We start from the raw sequence: 19,065 nt of genomic DNA on the forward strand, positions 1-19,065 counted from the left end.
CCCCCCCCCGTGCTGCAGGGGGGCTCCTGCGCGTTTGCAGCCGTGCACGTTCCCGGGGGGGGGGGGGTGAGGGGGGGTTGCACCCCTTGCACGGTGCACGGGGGCCCCTCGCTGCTTGCTCGTTGCATGGCGGGGGGGGGGGGGGGGTTGCACCCCGTGCACGGTGCAGTGGGGTGGGCGCTGCACCCCCCCGTGCTGCAGGGGGGCTCTTGCACGTTTGCAGCCGTGCACGTTGCACGGGGGGGGGGTGAGGGGGGGGCTGCTCCCCGTGCACGGCGCAGGGCGGTGCAATGGGAGTGGGCGCCGCGCCCCCCCCCCCCGTGCTGCAGGGGGGCTCCCGCCCCGTGCACGCGCACCCCGCTGCGTCACGCCCGGGGGGGGGGGGGGCCTTCCCCTCCCCCCCCCCCCCGCGGGGCCCTGGGGGCGCCTCGCGCCGCCTCGCGCCGGGGGCGGAGCCTCCCCCGCCCCCCCCCCCGCAGCCGATGGAATTTTCCACTCGCCGCCGCCGCGCGGGCTCCCGACGGCCCCGCCCCCTCCGCGCGCCACCGCGGGGCCCCGCCCCATTCTGGCCCTCCCCCATTCTGGCCCCGCCCCCTTCCCGTCGGGCCGTGCGGCGCCAAGATGGCGGCCGCCATGAGGGCGGCGGGACCGGGGCTGCTGGGCCGGCGGGTGCGGGGCGCCGGGGGCGGCCGGGGGGGAACGGCCGGGGGCCGGGGCTGCTGTGAGGAGCGGCTGGGGCCGGGTTGGGGTCGGGTTGGGGCCGGGGGCAGGCTCCCCCTCCGGGCACGGTTCCGGGCGGCCGCCCCGGGGCGGCGTTGGGCGCGGTGACGGCGGCTCCGCGGTCCGGAGGCGCGAGGGGAAGCAGCGCCCGGTGCCGGCCGCTCCCGGCCCTCGGTTAACGCCCGGCCCTCGGTTAACGCCCGGCCTTGCGTTCCCCTTCCGCAGGCCTTGGGGTCGGCGCTCCGCCCGCCCCGAGCCGCCCCGCCCTGCCTCGCGGTGCCGGTGAGGACGAAGCGGAGGCTGCTCGTGCCCGAGTGGGCCAGGGAGCTGTCCCCGGAGCAGAAGGAGCGCAGGCTGCGCGCCGCCAGCAGGGCGCTGCCCGAGGACCGCGTGGAGCGCGCCTTCTTCTTGGCCTGCACAGGTGCTACGGGGCTCTCCGGGGGCGGTTCGCTGTGACCGTGCTGACAGGGAGCGTCTGCCTGCAGCAGTCTCCGTTACCTGCTCTGCCCCGGGTGGGTGAAAGCAGCGGCCCTGCTGCTGCCAGCTGTGCGTGGGGCTGTTGGCCCTTCATACCCAGGGACCGGCGTTAGCATGGGAGGCCGTGTTTCCTCCTGCAGGGTGTCTTATCCTCGCGTCCCGGGGCTGCATGGAAGAGCAGGAGAGCTGATGGTATAACACAGCTTGTTCACAGTGAGAGGTGCCCCTATCATTTGTGGCCACGCTCTTTATTTCATCCTAAAGATGCTTTCAGGGAGGAATCCTTCTCCAGCAGCCAGGGTGCTGCCACTCTGTTTCCTTCAGAGTGCAGCGTTTGGCAGCTTTTGAGCCTCCTGACCTCTCTTCTCTCTCATGCAGCTGATATTATAGACCCTTATGTCCCCCCTGAGGGCGATGCCCGCATGACTTCCCTATCCAAAGATGGGCTGAAGCAAAGGGTGGAGAAGCTGAAGCAGACTGCTGCCTCCCAGCTGGCGTATGTACCTTCCTTCTAATTAGTCTGTGGTGTCGAAGTCTTGCCCAGTTCTGTCTCGCAGTGGTGAGGTGGTGTGTTTGTTTATAACGTTGTTGCTCTTGTACCACTTCTGTCCTTGGCTTGAGAGTGAACACAAGGCGTCTGTCCTGGCACGAAGGGGTGCAATGTGTACTCGCTTTTTCTGGGTTCTTTGGGTTTGCAGAAGTATGTTTTTCTTATGAGCACCTAGAGACTGTGTGTCAGTGGGGAGGGAGTCTCTGGTTCCCAGTTACTCCCTGGGAAAAGTGGTTCTAGAACTGGATACGATTGTTGTCACCTGAAACACTGAAATGTTTTTTACTTGCTGCAGAGCTTTTTTTTTCTGTGTCTTTTCAGTCTCCGGAAGGTAAAGGATCACGATCCGGATTTCAGCACGAAAACCTTCCCAGAGAAGGCCCAGGAGATATTCATTGAAGCTCACAATTGCCTGGCAAAGTAAGACCTGGTCTCTGACTGAAGTGGTTATGTAGGACCTGCTTCTTTTTGCTTATATGCTCTGGTTTTCTTCCTTACCTTTCTAAGCCTCGTGCCTCCTCTGCAACAAGTACTTTCTTTTGCTGCCCTCATCTCTCCGAAGAGGAGGTGGCATCGGAGGTTTGGGAATCAGTGTTATTAGCAGCTGAGCGGGTGGTTGCTGCTGTTCAGCATCATGCCGCAGGGAATGGTTTGGATGTGAAAGGATGCTCTGCTGACTTGCTCCACTTTGTAGGAATAGAACAGATTTCAGAAGTGCACCATTTTTGGTTACTGTTCCAAACATCAGTAAAGCACTTAGACCATAACTAGCTTCCAAGGGATGTCGTCATGTCTTTCCCCGAAGTCTTGTCAGCCAGCTGGCATTCAGGTTCTGATTTTGTGTTAAGATCACAGCTGAGAATCTTGTTTTTCTGCTTTGCCGGTGGATTATATATCTTCTGGAGAAGCAGGAATTTGTGAGTAAGCCTCTTTACAATACATGTATTTGAGTAACTGGGTGTGTTTCACTTGCAGTTTTAACAAGCAGAAACTTCACTCCCTGGTGACAGAGCGCTGCTATCCGGTAAGTTTATCTGGGTGTTAGTGTGTCCTTGACTGGTTTTAGAGAGTCTTAAAGAGTGTGGAAGGGTTGAGAAATTGCCTGTCTCTTTTCTTTTTTTCCCCACCTGAATACAACAAAGACAGTGGGGAGACAAACCACAAGTTTAGGTAATAGATGACGAACAAATGCCTCATTACATGTAGTAGTTTGCTTGTTCAATTCACATCCTAATTAAGTTGGTGCCGACTTATTTTTTCCTTTTTAGGACATGGTCCGTGGCAACAGGTACAAGACCATCCGGTGGAGTTTTGTGGAGTCTCTGGAGCCTCCAAGAGTGGTCCATATTCGGTGCAACAGCATTGTGAATCCAAGTAACCTGTACGGCCAGGTGACGGTGCGGATGCACACGCGGCAGGTACGTCCCCCTGCCCCCTTTGTGTGTCCCAGCTGCCTCCAGCCTGGGGCCAGCCCAACGCGTGTTTCCTGGCTCTGTTGCAGACTCTGGCTATCTATGACCGGTTTGGTCGGCTGATGTACGGTGGGGAGCAGGTGCCCAAGGATGTTTTGGAGTATGTCGTATTTGAGAGGTATTTGGTCAACCCATACGGCACATGGAGGATGCATGGCAAGATTGTTCCAGAGTGGGCTCCACCGAAGGACCCCATCATTAAGGTAATGCCACCAAGAGCAGACACCAGCATGGCCTGTGGCTTTGAAACATAAGCTCCTAGATAATTTTGTGCAAAAACAGAGCTGAGTTTCCTGTAGTGGGCTGGTGGTGCATGTACTTGCAAGCAGTCCCATTTATTAACGTGGGATTATCAGCCTCTAGCATCTCTCATGGTGGCTAGTGAATGTTACAACTGCTGGGCACTGGGTTTAGTCCCAGGAGGTATTTGCAATTTGTGTGCTTCTGTCCTAGTTAAGGACATATTGTTGTATATTGCCTAGAGTTTCCTATGGTTAAAGGAAAAACTTGAGAGCCATCAGCACTCTGCAAAAGACAAATCTGTAACTTGAGGCAGATGTGGGTTCTGCTCTGAAGTACACAGTGAGTTGGGTTTTAAGCCATCTGATTGTTCCTGTACCTAGTTTTCAGGGGTAACAGAGGACTTCACTGAAGTCTGTAGGGTGTTTGAGATCTCCGTCTGGAAAATATATAGAGATAAATACATATTTTAGGGTAACCTGGAAGATGTAATAGCAGACCAATGGTATTTGATAGGTATGTGATAATTTAGGGCTTCACTGCTCCCTGTACGTAGCCTGGCAAACTGATGCAGGTGCTCTGTCCTCCTGTGTGACTAAAACCAGGTCCTAGAGAGGCAGGAGGTGAGAAGTGCAGTGTAGTACAATGCGTGTAATACCGCTCCCTGCTCTGTGTCCTCCCCCATGCTGCTGCCATCTGGTCATCTTCCTGTGCGAGGCTCTTGCATTGCCACCACCTCCTGGTCACCCTTTCTCGTGCTCTCGTTACAACAGTTCCGAGCTGCTCCATGTTGTGCTGATTTTTGTCCTTGCTGTTCCAGACGGTGATGATTCCTGGCCCAACCTTGGATTCTTCACAAGAGGTTAAAGAAAATAAATAAGAAACTTCAGAGCAAGTACAGAGACAGCAGTACGAACAACCCTGAAGGAACAAAATGGAGAATGTCTGTGGAGGTAGCCGGCTGGGTGTAGCCGTGCTTTTCAACAAGCAAAGCAGCTTTAGAAATGGACTCCAGTCACTAAGAAATTGCCTTGAAAGGAGTGAAAGAGTCGTGGGAGAGGATTCAGATGAGCTCTAAGAGCTTTACTCTGTCCAAATAGACCATGTGCTGTGTCTTAACCCTCTCTGTGTTTCTGTGCAGATCAGAAGTCTGCTTGCTTCAGGGCGGCTCTCTGAGCTAATCTCTGTGCCGAACTTGTGTGGCGAGAGCCGTTGACAACACAAGTCTGTCCAGACATGGGATGTATGGTAGACCTGGTGGGCTTTCATTAAAACTTACAGCTGTAATTATTGGTGCTTTCTTTTCCCATCCTCGTTCCCTGTCTGTACAGAATCCCAGGCTTCTTTTCCTAACAGAAAACAAGAACAGCAAGCACACTTTAAATCAAGTTCTCCTGAGTGGGTCCTGCTGAATGGGTGCTTGTTAACGGCCAAGCTGTAGCACAGCACTGGTAATTTAATAAATTTTTTTGACTCCTGAGGTCAGCGTTTGTGTCAACTAATGTCAAAAGGCAGCATTTCTCATAGCTGATGGGTTTCAGTGCATTTGTTACAGATGCTCTCAAATTTAGCAATGGGATGTTGTTAATGAGCAGCTGGCACCATCCTGTGGACACGATGACGTTCACATCAGGCCCTCTGGTTTAGCAGGCTGCGTGAGTCCAGAAAACGTACCCAGAGGTTACCTTTTTCCATGGCTGCAAGTAAGGCAGTGCACTGCTAATCTGTACTTGCTCTGCTTTGCTCAGGTAACTTCTATTTGCATCTAGTCACAGAGCAGAAAATTCACTAGTCGTCAGATAACTGAGTGTTTCCTTTTCCAGCCTCGTACTGCTTTTTAACTCAGCCATTTTCAAGAGCTTATGAGAGTTGAGCGCCTTTTTTTCTTCCTTGAGAGAGATTTTACAGAGCACGCAGTGTGATTTATGGCTCCTTATGCTTGCAGAGTTTTCAGTGTTGCCTGTGAATGATGTTCCTTTGAAAGGGCAGAATATCATCTCTATGCTCAGTTAGGAGAGGAGCCAGCGATGGAATCCCTTTCATCTCTTTGGAAATCAGAGGGGTGTCACAATCTGTCTGCCTTTCCTGCAAGAACCTACTATATCGAGCCTTCTGCCTACGCTTCATTCATGAGCTGAAGAGAGATTCAGTGCTCCAGCATATGTGAGCTGGGGTAGGAACAAAAATAAATTAACGAGCTGCCTGGTTTGTGTCTGGTGTGACTAAGGCAGCATAAAAGCGGGTGCGGCCGTGACTGCTCAGCCACTTCCTACGGACACGATTCTCCAGCTCAGGCTCTGAATGAGAGGAGTGCGTTTTCTGACAGTGGCTGGGTTTTCTGGGAGAACAGCATTTAATTCCAGCCTAGCAGCGTGTAGCTCCCCACCTCCTTTGCCAACCTCTCTGACTACACCACTGCTGTTCTTGGGTTTCCTTTACGGCCTCACTGCTTTTTGTTGTAGCTCTTCCTTAAATGTATTTAGTATGTTGCCCACAGCCCATAAATCAACCGAGTGTGCGCTCTGAAGATAACTTTATTTTCTGTATGTACACTTACACCATTGGGTGACTTTGACATTCGGCACTGAGGATCACAGCACACTACAGCAATGCCACTTTCTAAGGAGAGAGGAGGCAAACGACGAAGGAACGGCAGGACAAGCCCCGAGCCCCAGCCTTGCAGGAAGATCAGAGAGAACAGAAGCGTTTGCTTCTGTGCCTCTGGTTTTGATTTGCTTCTGTTCAAACAGAGACAGGGGAACAAACCTGGGGAGACTGCTGTGCTGTGCTGCCCAGAGGGAGCGGGGGGAGTGGGACCTGTGCAGCCCGCAGCGTGCACCCCAGCTCTTCTCGTGGTGATGGGATCAGCCCTGCCTCATGCCCCAGAGGTCGTAGTGCCACCATGGCCTCAGCACCTTCACTGTCTTACGGGAATGGGTTTCCATTTCTGCCCCCGAAAGGAATGTGAGTACAGGAAGAAGTTGAAATGGGGGATGATAAAGGCATCCCGTGTTTCTACAGGTGGGCAGTAAAAGTGAAGGCTTGGGAGTGCCAGTGGAAAGGGTGATGGAAAATCCGCCCTGCGATGGGAAGGTGAGCTCTGGGCATTGCACACATGGTGAATGTGTACATGTGCACACAGGCGTACAGGAGAAATAACCAGTAATAACAATGTTTTGAATAGTGTAATTAAGACAAACACTTCTGCAGCTGAGTTGCCAAGAGAAGTGCAGCAGTGCTGTGAAATCAGCCAGAGATGAGTTCGGTAGTGGGGGTACCTCTCTCTGCTGTCACGAAAGCAAAGCTTTCTAGGAGCAGAGCAGCGGAGTGACCTGAAGGCTGGCTGGTCCCACCCGGGGCAGCGATAGGCAAAGGCACCCGGGCACGCGAGGCAGCGGTGGGCATCGCCTCATTGCAGTGTCAAGGTGCTGGGCTGGCAGCACCTGAAATCTGGGCTGAAGCAGAGCAGAAGGGGAAGCTTTGCATGCGTGACAGTCCCGCGGCTGGCTCAGCAGCCTCAGAGGATGTTCAGAAATAAGTGGTGGTGTCCGGAGGAAGCCAAACGTGCCGTGGGGCTGACTGGGAACAGCGGCCTTGTCCCAGGCATCGGAACCTGGCCGGTCCCAGCAGTTCTTATGGAAGTCGCTCTGTCATTAAATGCAGGTGACAGCAGCCCTGGTGCCTTCAGCTGGGCTGCAGGAGCTCCGGACAGTTGTTCTCCTCCCCAGTGGCACCGTGGCTGCCCCGGCCTGACTCTTCCCCTGGGCTCACGATGGAGAGAGTGACCTGATCCAGCGCGCAGGGGCTGCCAGCTCCCCCCGCTCTGAATTCCCACGGTACCGGGTGCTTGGGAGCCCAGACCCTCGCTGAAGGCAGCCGTGGGCTGTCCCCAGCCCTTGCTCTTGGGTCCCCCCGCGGGCAGGCGGCGGGCTTCAGCTCAGGACTTTCCCTGCACAACCGCTGCCAGCTCCCAGCTGGAGTGGGCGAGAGCTACTCGTGGTCCCACGGGCAGACGTCGGGGCTGGTTTCCCTCATGCCTCCCTCTCCGGGGCTCTGCCCAGCCTGGCAGAGGCTCAGGCTGGGGTCTGTGCTCTCCCACGGGCACGCCGTGGGCGCTTCCTGGGTTGCAGGGGCAGGGGCAGGGGGAGCCTCCTCTGCCTCCCAGGGACAAACCTCGGCCACGGTGGCACCTGGGCTGGGGCTGCTGCTTGCCACGTGTGCTTGCCAAGGGAGCCCTGCAGCTGCCCGCAGGGGCTGGGAGCCCGGCAGGACGCGGCGCAGGGGCTTGTGCTCGGCCTGGCCCCCAGAGCAGCCCCCGGCCTTCCGCAGGGCTGGTGGAGATGTGGACACTGGCTTTGGCTCCCCGGTCCCAGCGGGGGCTGCTCCATCAGCTCCCCGTGGGCACGCTTTGGGCGCGTGGATCTGCACGGCCTTGGGCTCCGCTGCTTCCCGGGGACAGATGTCGGATTTCCTGCTCTCCCAGCTGTCCGACTTCTTGGACGGCTCTCCCCCCGTTTCAGGTTTTTGGGGGGGCTCCTCCGTGCCCGGGTTCTCCCAGGGGCAGACGGCCTCTCGCTCGCTGCTCCCCTTCTCCACCACCTTGGAGGCACCCCAGTGTTTTGGCCAGAGGCTCACCTCTCCCGGGGCTGCCCCGGTCCTCTCAGAAAAGGCTCCTTTCCCTGGCAGAGGCGCAGCCGCCTCCCAGGGGCAGATTTCAGCTTTATTCCTGGCTCCCAGCTCCTGAGCCTCCCAAGGACAGACCTCCGTGCTCAGGGCTCTCCCTGCGGGCAGCGCTGGGCTCCCCAAGCCCGGGCTCTCCCAGGGACAGACCTCGGCCGTGGTGCTCCCCGGTTTCGTGGGAGCAGCTTTCGGCAGCTCTGGGCTCTTCGTGCCCCCCGCGGAGGAGCCCCCCGTGCCCAGGCCCTCCCAGGGACAGACGGACTCACGGTCCCAGCCCGCTTTTGCAGGCGGGCTGTCTCTGGTCTCTTTCAAGACACCTTGATCCGTTGAAGTGTTTCTGCCCCCTCTGGACAGACCGCCTTTGTCCTGCCTCGGTTTCCCTTTCTCTGAGGGGAGAACGGCCACCTCCCAGGGGCAGATCTCGGCTTTATCCCTGGCTCCCAGCTCCTGAGCCTCCCAAGGACAGACCTCCGCCTTCAGGCTCTCGGTGCTCTGGGATTCCCTCGCTGCGGGCAGCGCCGGGCTCCCTGTGCGGGGTCTGGCTGGAGGCTCCCAGGGGCACGCGGCCTCGCTGCCGCCCCTCTCCAGGGACCTCGCCGGGCTCGCCAGTGCTGCCTGGCGCGTGATGCGCTTCTCCCCCCGCGGGCCTGCCCTCGGAGGCTGCTTTGCCTTTTGCTCATCGAAGGGGGGTGCAGCCGCCTCCCAGGGGCAGATTTCTGCCTTGCTGCCAGCTTCCAGCCCCTGAGCCTCCCAGGGACAGACCTCTGCCTTCGGGCTCTCCGTGCTCTGGGATTTCTTTGGCTCAGCTTTCGACCCCTCCAGGCTCTTCCCAAAGAGCTTAGCGGAGATCTGGGTGTCCCTGCGAGCCGCCCGACCCCCCTCCCCTGCCAGCTTTACTTTGCTTCCCTCAGGTTCTCTTGATCTGGGTTTGTCGTCTGCTGGGGGAGTCCCACGCGTGTCCTGACTCCATCTTCCCTTCCCCGGCGGAGCTGCGGACACTTCCCAAGGGCAAATTTCTGCTTTAGCAAGCGGCTCCTCCTCAGCTTCCCACGGACAGACGTCGGCCTTCTTGCTGCCAGCTTTTCCAGCTTGGGTTGATGTTTTGGGCAGAGCTGGGCTTTCTGCCGTGAGCCCCTCGCCAGGCTCCTCTGCACCTTCCCAGGGGCACACGGACACGCGCTGGCTGCTCCCTTGGTCCGCGGCGTGCGGCGGCTCGCTCCTGCCCCCCGGGGCTGCCGTCTGCAGGGGAACCGCTGGGGAAATTTCGTTTTCCTCCTTTATTTTCTCTGCCGTGGATAAGGCTGTGCTTGTTTCCCAAGGGCAAACTTCTGCTCTGTCGCTGCTGGCTCCCGTGGCTTCCCAGGGACACACCGAGGCCCTCACGCTCTCCGGGCTCTTGGAGGTGAGTTTTGGCAGATCCGAGCTGTCGGGGGCCGCTCGAGGGGGGGGCAGCTCGGTGCTGGCACTGCCCCAGGGCCGCCGGGCCGCTGGCTGCCTGCCCCCGCTCTCCTGTGCCCTCAGCAGACCCAGGGACTGGGGGCGGATGCTCCTGCCCCCCCTGGGCAGCCTCCCCCCGTCCTGCTGCACCTTCCCCTTCTCCGGCTGAGGCTTCCCCACCTCCCAGGGGCAAATTTCTGCTCTGTTGGCCATCTCCCCCTCCGCACTCTCCCATGGACAGACCTCGGCCATCCTGCCCCCCATGCTGCCTGCTGTCCCTGGAGCCGCTGCCGGCAGCTCTGGGGGCTTTTTCCCCAGCTCTGCCCCTGGCCGGATGCTGCCAGGACCCCCATGGGGGGGACCAGCCTCGCCCCCACTCCCCTCCCAGGGGCAGATCTCCGTTCTAAGGCCACCACCCGCCTGGGCCACCTCTGTGCTCCTGCTCCTTGCGGGGAGCCCCTCGGTGCCCCGTCCCTCCCTGGCACTGCAGGGGCCGGGCTGGCTGCCCCCCTTCCCCAAAACCTTCATGGGGCTTCCCCCCCTCGGTGAGCCCCCCCCTGCAGCTGTTGCCTCCTGTAGTGCCAAAGCCCCCCGGGGGGCACCCAGGGCTTCCCAGGGACACACCTCAGCCCACGGCCCCGCAGCGGCCGCGCTGTGCCCGGGGACCCGGGGGCTGCCCGTGCCCGGTTCCGCAGGTGGTGGTGGTGGTGCTGGTGGTGGCTCCTCGGTGGGGTGCCTGGGGGCCTCCTGCCCCTGCCCCACTGCAGGGGGCTCAGCCCCTGCCCGGGGACCAGCCTGCGCTGCCCCGGCTGCCCCCAGGGTTTGGTGGGGATGCTCAGTGGTGTCCTGGCGGCTGGTGCTGGGCGAGACCTCGTGTGCTCCCGAGGGCATCTCCGGGACCCCGCCGGCATCTGCGCTCCCCGGGGCAGCGCTGGGCTCCTCTGCCAGCTCCTCACCACCGCCTGTGTGCACAGCCGTGCCGTCCTCCTGTCCCTCTGCTTTTCCCCTGCTGTCCCCCCAGGCTGCGCTTTCCGACATGGAGCCGGCATTGTTGTTGTGCCGGCAGGGCACCGCGTCCCCCTCCTGCGGGCTGGGCTTGGGGCTTCCATTTGTGGGACCTTGGCTGCTCCCCCCTGGAGAAAGAGTGGGTGTCCCTGCCAGCTTGGGCCTCTCCCTTCTGCTGCCCCCATCTCGGTCTCGGCCCCGTGTCCTGAGGCTGCCCTCGCTCTCCTTCTTTCCTTTCAGGCTGTTTTTCCCTCTGGAGCGGTTCAAAGCTTTGATGGCCAACCCCAGGCTCTTGAAGGTTTTCTGGGAGGATGGCTTGAGGCCTGGGGGGGCCACTGGGGTGTCACCAGGGGTCCCTGAGGCTGAAGGCTCGGCGGCTTTTTGCTTCCGGCTCAAAATCTCCTCCTGGATCAGCTCCCAGGGGCAAACCTCCGCGGGGATGGAGCGGGCGGACTGCAGCCGGCCCTGCCCCGACATGGGGGATGCTCGCCCCAGTGTCCCCACGGGTGTCCCCACCGGTGTCCCCACGGGTGGTTCCAGTGTCTCCCTGCTGTCCCCAGCTGCCGCAGTGTGGTGCACCAGGCTCTGGTACCGCACGGGGGGCGGCGGCGGGGTCCTCCTCACTGCCACCCGCACCCGCCCCGAGAAGTGGGAGCTGTCAACGCTGATGCTCTTGGTGGGCGCGTAGGTGACGTGTTTCTGCACCTTGCCATCCCCTGGGGGGGACGCATCACACGAGGGACCCCCGTCGGCACGGCCGGAGCCAGCTGGCAGGGGGGCACCGGCAGTCGCAGTGGCTGCAGCAGGGCTCTGAGGCTTCCCAGCTTGCTCAGGGGGTCCCTGGTCCGTGGGGCTCCCCCCGGCCGGGTGCTGCTTGGCGTGCAGCTCAGCATCCCGCTCAGCATCCCGCCCGTCCCGTGCGGCCCGGCTGGCCACGAGCAGGGCCTCATCCCGCGCACCGGCGACGACGCTCAGCGACTTCAGCAGGAGGGCGCGGGGCTGGGGGGGCTGCTCGTGCCCCGACAGGTTGTGGGCGCTGGCCGACTTGCACACGAGCGGGGCGGCGTCGAGGGACTCGCTGTCGGATTGCTCTGAGCCTGCCGCGGTCGCCGCTGGTGTCCCTGGCACAGTGTCCCTGGTGGGGCTGGGGCCAGGGGAGCCACCCCGGGGGTCCCACGCCGGGCTCTCGGAGCTGCGGGACTTGTGCAGGGCGGCGGCGTGGCGTCGGAAGCCCCCATCCCGCACCCTCAGGCTGGCGCTGCCGGCGCTGGGGAGCCGCTTGGCCGAGGCGCGGCGGCTGCCGGGGGTCCGGAGCCGCTCCTCCCGGCTGCCCCGGGACGCCACGGCCTCGGGCAGCTCGGCGAGGCGGCGCACGAAGGAGCGGCCCAGGCTCCGTCGGGACCCGCGCTTCTTGGGCACGTGGGGGTTGTTGGCTGCCATCCTCCGTGTCTTGAGCACCTCCAGCTGCGCGTAGAGCTTCTTCAGCTCCTCCTGCGCGCCGCGGGACAGGGGACACGGCAGAGAGAAGGGAGAGAGGAGAGCACGTACAACGGGACCACCCTGCAATTCTCCACCTTGGCCCCCGGAGCCACGGGGCCGGGCTGTGCCCATGTCCCCGTGCTGCTGCTCTGCCCGGTGCCCGTCCGCCCGAGGAGGTGGCTGCAGGGGACAGGCTGGGCTCCCCCCACCAAGGCCCGTGGCCATTCGCCCCGTGCCCCCTCCCGGCTGCTGCATCCCCTTCTCCACCCTCTGTTTTGCATCAGGAGAAAGACTGCAAAAGGCAACTCTTACTCTGCATGGGGCTGCATAGCTAGCGTCAAAAGAAGGTCCTGAGTGTGCCACCCACCCGAATGTCATCGGGGTCGAGACTGCGCTCGCTCCAGGCAGACGCGATGCTGCTGTTGAGGCAGGAGCCCGAGCGCCTCATGTCCAGCTCGTCCTCGTAAACCTCGGCCGCGATCTCCTCCCGCAGCGGCGAGCTGGCGTGCAGGAACTGGGGGCAAGGGGCGAGCTTGCCGAGGGGCCCCAAAATCCTGGGGAGCCCCCGCCCCATGTCCCAGGCCCCTGACAAGGGGGGAGGTGGCGCGGGGCAGCGCAGGGGCAGGGCCAGGCATTACCTTTGGGATGAAAAGCAGCGCCAGGGTCATGGTGACGGTGCTGTGGGTGTGAGCGAAGAAGAGCAGCAGGGTCCAGTCGGGGTGCAGCGAGGGGACCATGACGAACCTGGAAGGGGCAGGAGGGCAGCGTGGGGTCCCACGGGGGCACTCACAACCTTGGCCCCTCCTGGGGACCCCGGTGGGCAGCTGCTGGCTGCAGGGCTTTGCTGCTGCTGCTCTGTATCGCCGGGGCCAGGAACCTCTGTTTCCAGCCCCATTTCCAGCCCCGTGCCCTACCTGGCCACATGGAAGGCGGCCGAGATCATGAGCTCATTGTGCAGCGCGATGCCCATGAAGCGGGGCTCGTGGAAGGCGGAGGGCACGGCGCGCGTGGCGTAGCACAGGGAGCTGCCCCACAGCAGGAACAGCATCTCGGCTGCAGGAGAGAGCAGGAGCTGAGTGCCCGGCCCCGACACCCTGCTGCGGGGACGCTTTCCCGGTGGGTTCTGCTCCCCTCTGGGCCCTCCCTGCCCTGGGTCGCATCCAGCCCAGCACATTCACCCAGGTGCTGCTGGCGCGTGCCGCAGATGGAGCCAGGAGAGGCGCACGGCATCCTCCGGCACAGCCTGGCACTGGCAGCGGGCTGCGCTGCTGCCACCGGGTGCTTCATTTGGGGCCAGGGCATGAGCTGGGGGTGCTCGGGGGGAGGGAGGCAGCTCGGACGCCCCGGCTCTGCTGCAGGCTCGATTGGATGGACGAGGAAACCAAAATCCTGCCTGCTGTCTTAATGTGACGGGGTCCTGGGGCTACGGGGAGCAGGGAGGGGAGAGGTGCGGGCAGGGACGGCCGTGGGGGTGCCGGGGGGCTCTGCCGGCGCTCACCAACCACCATCATGTAGTCCCAGCAGTCGTGGCCGCAGATGTAGAAGTGGAGCCCGCGGGTGGTCTGGGTGCGGATCACCAGCGGGATGTTCTTGTCGACGTTCTCCAGCATCCCCACGGTCCAGGCCGCCAGGAACCACAGCACCAGGAGCAGGATCAGCCCCAGCATCTTCAGCACCCGCCCGCTCGACATGTAGGGCACGCGCTGCGCCGTGCGGGCCAGGAACACCCTCAGCACCCTGCAAGGTGCGGGGGGTGAGCCCCGGGCTGGGTGTCCCCGGCGTGGTCCCGGCAGCCCCCCGGCCCCGCTACCTGTACAGCTTGAGGGCGATGGTGCCGTAGACGGTGGCGAAGCCCAGCATGCGCACCCAGCGCAGCACGATGCAGCGGAAAATGCTGGGCTTGAAGTATAGGATGAAGACCTGGGCGGTGGGAGGGAGGGGTCGGTGGCGGCGTTGGGTGCCCGCTCACTGTGATGTGGGTGGGGGAAAGGGCAGGGACGTGGGAAGCAGCGACCGGGGGTGGCCTGGTCCCCCGCCTCCCCCTTGCTCCGCGGCAGCCACCGCAGACCTTCCGGGAGGGAGAGGGGATTTGGGTAGGGATTAATTCTGGTGGCCAGCGGGAGAAAAGGGATTTGGTTTCCTGAGAAGGTTTATACTGCAGCCCTCGGAGCCTGTGCCAGCACAATTAACAATTAGGTGGAGCCGTGCCCGTGCCCTGCCCGGTGCCAGCTCTGCCGGATGGGTGGGACGGCTGCTCGGGGCTCGGCGCCACGTTTTGGGATGGGGGCAGGTGGGGGGGCAGCCCCATGCCGGGGCTCGTGGCTGTGTATTTGTGGTCCACAGCTTAACGTGGAGCCACGGGGCCGCCTGCCCTGGCACGCTCTGAGCATGGAGGGGGGGCTTCAGCACGGGGCCGGGTGGGTACTCACAGGAAAGTAGAGCAGGAGGGACCCGAAGAGGATGGTCTCCAGGAGGACGACTCCTGACGCTCGGATCCTCTGCGGGGACAGGGCCACGTGAGGGCGCAGCCGGGAGCCCAAGGGTGCTGGGAGGGATAGAGCCCAGGGCAGGGACCCCCACCCCAGAACACCCTCCCTCGAGAGCCCCCCGGCAGGAGGCAGCCGGGCGGGGGGACACGGGGCGAGGGGAGCAGCAGCGGGGGGACCCGGCGCAGCCCAGCTGGCGCTTGCCTTGCTCCTTCGGAAGTGGTAGGAGATGAGCATGCTGAGGAAGACGGCCAGCATGCAGAAGGCCTGGCAGGAGAGGACGGCTGCCCGCAGCGCCCGGTCCTCCTGGATCAGGCAGGGGGTGTCGTCCACGCAGGTGGCGCATCCCTCCCGGCAGGGGCGGCACGCCAGCCGGGGCCCCCCATCCACCGGCACCGGGCTCCCCGCCACGCCTGGGGATGGAGCCGGGGGTAGGTGAGGCCCCCAAACCCCCCTTTTGGGTATCCCAAAGCCCCCACAGCCCCGGCACCCTTCAGGGGGCTGTAGGGTGAGAGGGCGGCCCCCAGCTGGCTGCTGCACCCACCTGCCCCGGTGCCGATGGCCACTCCGCCGGCCCCGTAAAAGCCCGGCTTGCACCGACACACATACTGCCCGAGGACGAAGCCGCGGCTCTCCTGGGGGACGCACTGGAGGAGACAGGCAGAGGTGCACGGAAGGGATCGCCCTGCACCCGTGCGTTGCACTGGCCCTGGCCTCCCCCCAGCCCTGAGCTCCCCTGGCACCAGGGGCTCCAGCACACCCCCGGCTCCCTGACCCCACGCTGTCCTCCCCCATGCCTGGGCCTGGAAATCAGCGGTTAAACATTTAAGAATTAAAAGCCAAAGCCTGGCCCCCAAATCCCTCCCTAAAACCTAAATGGACACCTAATGCAGCAGAGCGCGCTAATCCAGCCGTGCGGCTCGGCCGTGACGGCAGCGGCCGCGGCAGCCCCGCTAATCCCCCGCTGCCCAGCACTGGGGCCGGACCCTGCCCATGCCGCCAGGCCGGCCGGGAGCTTTTCTGGGTATTGTTGTTGCTGGAAAGACGCCTGGCACGGATCAGGTCACGTCCCTCCCGAGGGAGTTACATGCAGAGAGGAAAAGTGTCTGAAATAGAAGCTGGGGAGGTGCCGCCTGCGTGGGGACAGCTTTTGGCCGGCGTTTCCCATGACGGAGGGCAGCGAGTTGTCACCCCACAACCCCGGCAGCACCAGAGCCCAACTCCCTGGCACGAATGCTGCCCCAGACTGGGGCTCTGCAGGGTTTGCCGTGACCTCCAGGTGGGCACAGCCCGGGAAGCATTGAGGGACACCCGTGGGGATGCTGCACCCATCGGCTCCCAGCTCCCGGAGCGCTGTCCCCGGTGTCCCCGGGTGGGCGGCAGCTGGGTCACCCCGCTGGCACTGGCGCTGGCAGAAGATTTGCACAATAAACCTTGGGCACGGTGCGAGAGCAGCTGAGCGGAGCAGATGGAGCGGCCGGCGGGGGATAAAGCTCATCCCGCACGGAGGGACGGGCGGTGGGGACAGCCTGGCCGGGGACGGGGACAGGGACGGGGACGGTTTGGAGCGGAGCAGCCCCAGCCACGATGGATGAGGGAACGGAGTCCCACGGTGCCCCAGGGGCTGGGATGGATGCTGGGACCAGTGGGGTGCTGGGTGCTGGGACCAGCGGGGTGCTGGGACCAACAGGGTCCTGGGCGCAGGGTGCCCGTGGCGGGTACCTGGGTGCTGTTGAGGTCGCAACGGTGCGTGCCTGTGAACCAGCCCGGCCCGCTGGCGCACTGGTCGATGCCCACGTCCCGCAGCTCGATGTCCACCCGCACGACGCCCCTGTGCAGGGGGACGGGGTCAGCCCCGGGACATTTGGGAGCTGGGGGGTCACAGCTGCAGGGGAGCTGGGGCACAGACCCGGGGGGGGGGACGCTCGTGGTGCCAGACGCTGGCTGGGGCTGTGCCCCCTTGGAGCTGGGTCTGGGAGATTCAGGGCTGGGGCGCGGACAGCCGAGGAGGCCGGGGAGCAGTGTGGTGCAGTGATGTGCAAATACGCGCACGTGTGTGCGCATGCACGAACACACAAAAGTGCACACGCACGTGCACACGCCTGCACACACATTCCCCCAACATGCACACAGGCACGCACACACCCCGGGGCTGCTGGCACACGCCGCAGGGAGGAGGGCTGCCAGCACCCCACACCCTGCACCCTGCCGCACACGAGTGGCGCCCCACGCCTGGGGGCGATGCCTCCAGCTGCACCCATCACCTCCGCGGTGCACCCCCGGCCCCCTGCACCCCGTCACCGCCGGCACCACTCACTTGAACTCCGGGCTGAGGTCCGGCTTGAGCCCGTAGAAGGCGGAGGAGAGCGTGACGGCCCAGGCGGGCAGGAACTTGCCGTCCCGGCACTCGAGGAACGGCGGCGACCACCGCACGTGGCCCGGCTCCCCCACGTAGCTGTCGCCCCGCTGCCACTTGGGGGTCTCCATGCTGCGCAGGTCGTTGCTGAGCACCCTCTTGCGGAGCTGGGGGCTGCGCTGGGAGCGGAGGGCGTTGAACCACTCGTCGTCCCAGCTGCGGTTGCCCAGGCTGGGGGCGGCGGCGGAGACGTCCCGCAGCCGGATCTCGCCGTCGCCCGCCGTGGCCTGCAGCATCAGCCGGGGCTTGGCGGCCAGCGGGTGGGCGTCGAGGGCCAGCACCGCCCGGCGCACCCAGGGGTGCCCCTCGGCCAGGCTGCGGACCAGCGCCTGGTACCACTCCACATCCTCGGCCACGCTGGCCTCGCGGATGTCGTTGCTCTGGAAGAGCATGTTGAGGAAGTTGGCGGCCTGGGCCAGCGCCTCGGGGGCGGCACGCAGGGCGGCCCGCAGAGCCGGGGGGGGTCCGGGGCCGGGGGCCCCCGCCGCGACGCCCCGGCTGCAGTTGGCGCGGGCCAGGCGCTGCGCATCGCCCGAGCGCAGGAAGGCCAGCGCCGCCGCCCAGCCCTCGGCGTCCCTCGACGCCCCCGGCTCCGACGTGGGCACCCCGGGGGGTGGCGAGGCCGGGGGCCGCTGTGCCCCCCCCAGGAGCAGCGCGGCGTGCAGGCACCAGAGCAGCGGCCACCGCCGCGGCCCCATGGCCGGGCTCAGTGCAGCCCCCCGGCACCCCGCGTCCGGCCCGGGGTGGGGCATGGTGGGCACGGCGCCCAAGCCGGCCGGGAGCCCGCTGGGCTGCGCTGAGCCGCGCTCTGCCGCCTGTTTTCCTCCCTCGACAGACGTCACCGGCTCCAAACCGTGCTCAGCCGCTGGCGCTGCCCGCCCGGAGCCCCCCCGCCCGCCCCCGCCTGCCGTTGGTACCGGCCCCGCTGCGGGGAGCCCCCGGCCGGCCCCGGGACCCCGCTCCCCGGCCCCTCGGGCTGCCCGTGATGCAAGCGCATCCCGACGGGCAGCCATGGCAACCGGGCTGCGAGCCGCATCCGCAGCCCGCATCCGCATCCTGCATCCACATCCTGCATCCCGCGGGTCCCCGGGTAGCCCCGGGGGCTCGGTGCTGCAGCGTCCCAGGCCCCGGGGAGGGGGCCGGGGTTGGGCTCCCACGGGCAGGAAGCCCAAAGTCCCTGTCCTGGGGCAGGGAGGGAGATGGGGGCACATGGGGGTCCCACTGGGCAGGGGTCCTGTGCCTCCAAGCCTGCCCCTTGCTCCCTCCCCCAATTTGGGGGTGTCCTTGGTGTCACGCAGCACCGCCTGCATGCAGGGGGGAAACTGAGGCACGGGAGGCTGGTGCAAAGCAAGGGCGGCTTCTCCCTGGCCTCCAGGCAGGCGCACGGGAGCTGCTCCTGGTTCTGCTCGTCCAGCGGGGGGGGGGGGGGGGCTGGGGCTGCCCCGGGTGCCTGCATGAGCCGTGCAGGAGCCGTGCAGGAGCCACGCAGTGGCTGTGCAAAGGATGTGCAGCAGCCATGCAGAAACTGTGCAGCAGCTGTGCAGGAGCCACGCAGTGGCTGTGCAAAGGATGTGCAGCAGCCATGCAGAAACTGTGCAGCAGCTGTGCAGAAGCTGTGCAAGAGCCATGCAAGAGCTGTGCAAAAGCTGCGCAGGAGCCGTGCAGGAGCCGTGCAGGGTGTGCAGAGCTGTGCAGGAGCTGTGTGGGCGTTGCGTAGGAGCTGTGCAGGAGCTGTGCAGGAGCCATGGAGAGCTGTGCAGGAGACACGCATGGGCTGTGCAGGAGCCATGCAGGAGCTGCGTGGAGCCGTGCAGCAGGCATGCAGTGTGCACGCAGTGTGCATGCAGGAGCCGCGCAGGAGCCGCGCAGCAGGCATGCAGCGTGCATGCAGGAGCCGCGCAGGAGCTGTGCAGGAGCCGTGCAGCAGGCATGCAGCGTGCATGCAGCGTGCATGTAGGAGCCGCGCAGGAGCCGCGCAGCAGGCATGCAGCAGGCATGCAGCGTGCATGCAGGAGCCGCGCAGGAGCTGTGCAGGAGCCGCACAGCAGGCATGCAGCGTGCATGCAGCGTGCATGCAGGAGCCGCGCAGGAGCTGTGCAGGAG

The 19,065-nt window shown here is 63.8% G+C and overlaps 2 protein-coding genes across 2 annotated transcripts; one reads left to right on the forward strand and one right to left on the reverse strand.

Moving 5' to 3' along the window:
* The first annotated feature begins 583 nt into the window (after positions 1-583).
* MRPL45 (mitochondrial ribosomal protein L45) lies at positions 584-4,939 on the forward strand. The gene is made up of 8 exons (XM_035569880.2): positions 584-669; positions 946-1,141; positions 1,576-1,693; positions 2,069-2,167; positions 2,723-2,771; positions 3,016-3,165; positions 3,249-3,422; positions 4,280-4,939. The coding sequence occupies exons 1-8, from the start codon at positions 622-624 to the stop codon at positions 4,337-4,339; spliced, it is 894 nt and encodes a 297-aa protein (XP_035425773.1). The 5' UTR covers positions 584-621; the 3' UTR covers positions 4,340-4,939.
* Positions 4,940-7,449: 2,510 nt separating this feature from the next.
* Positions 7,450-17,354, reverse strand: GPR179 (G protein-coupled receptor 179). The gene is made up of 13 exons (XM_050715423.1): positions 16,864-17,354; positions 16,269-16,377; positions 15,087-15,193; positions 14,751-14,946; positions 14,490-14,558; positions 13,871-13,980; positions 13,559-13,797; positions 12,975-13,113; positions 12,699-12,804; positions 12,428-12,574; positions 11,110-12,072; positions 8,702-11,046; positions 7,450-8,629 (listed from the first exon to the last, which is right to left on the reverse strand). The coding sequence occupies exons 1-13, from the start codon at positions 17,352-17,354 to the stop codon at positions 7,450-7,452; spliced, it is 6,201 nt and encodes a 2,066-aa protein (XP_050571380.1).
* Between the last annotated feature and the right edge of the window lie 1,711 nt (positions 17,355-19,065).

The sequence above is a fragment of the Cygnus atratus genome, chromosome 25 (assembly GCF_013377495.2).
Source record: "Cygnus atratus isolate AKBS03 ecotype Queensland, Australia chromosome 25, CAtr_DNAZoo_HiC_assembly, whole genome shotgun sequence".
Taxonomy (NCBI): Eukaryota; Metazoa; Chordata; class Aves; order Anseriformes; family Anatidae; genus Cygnus; species Cygnus atratus.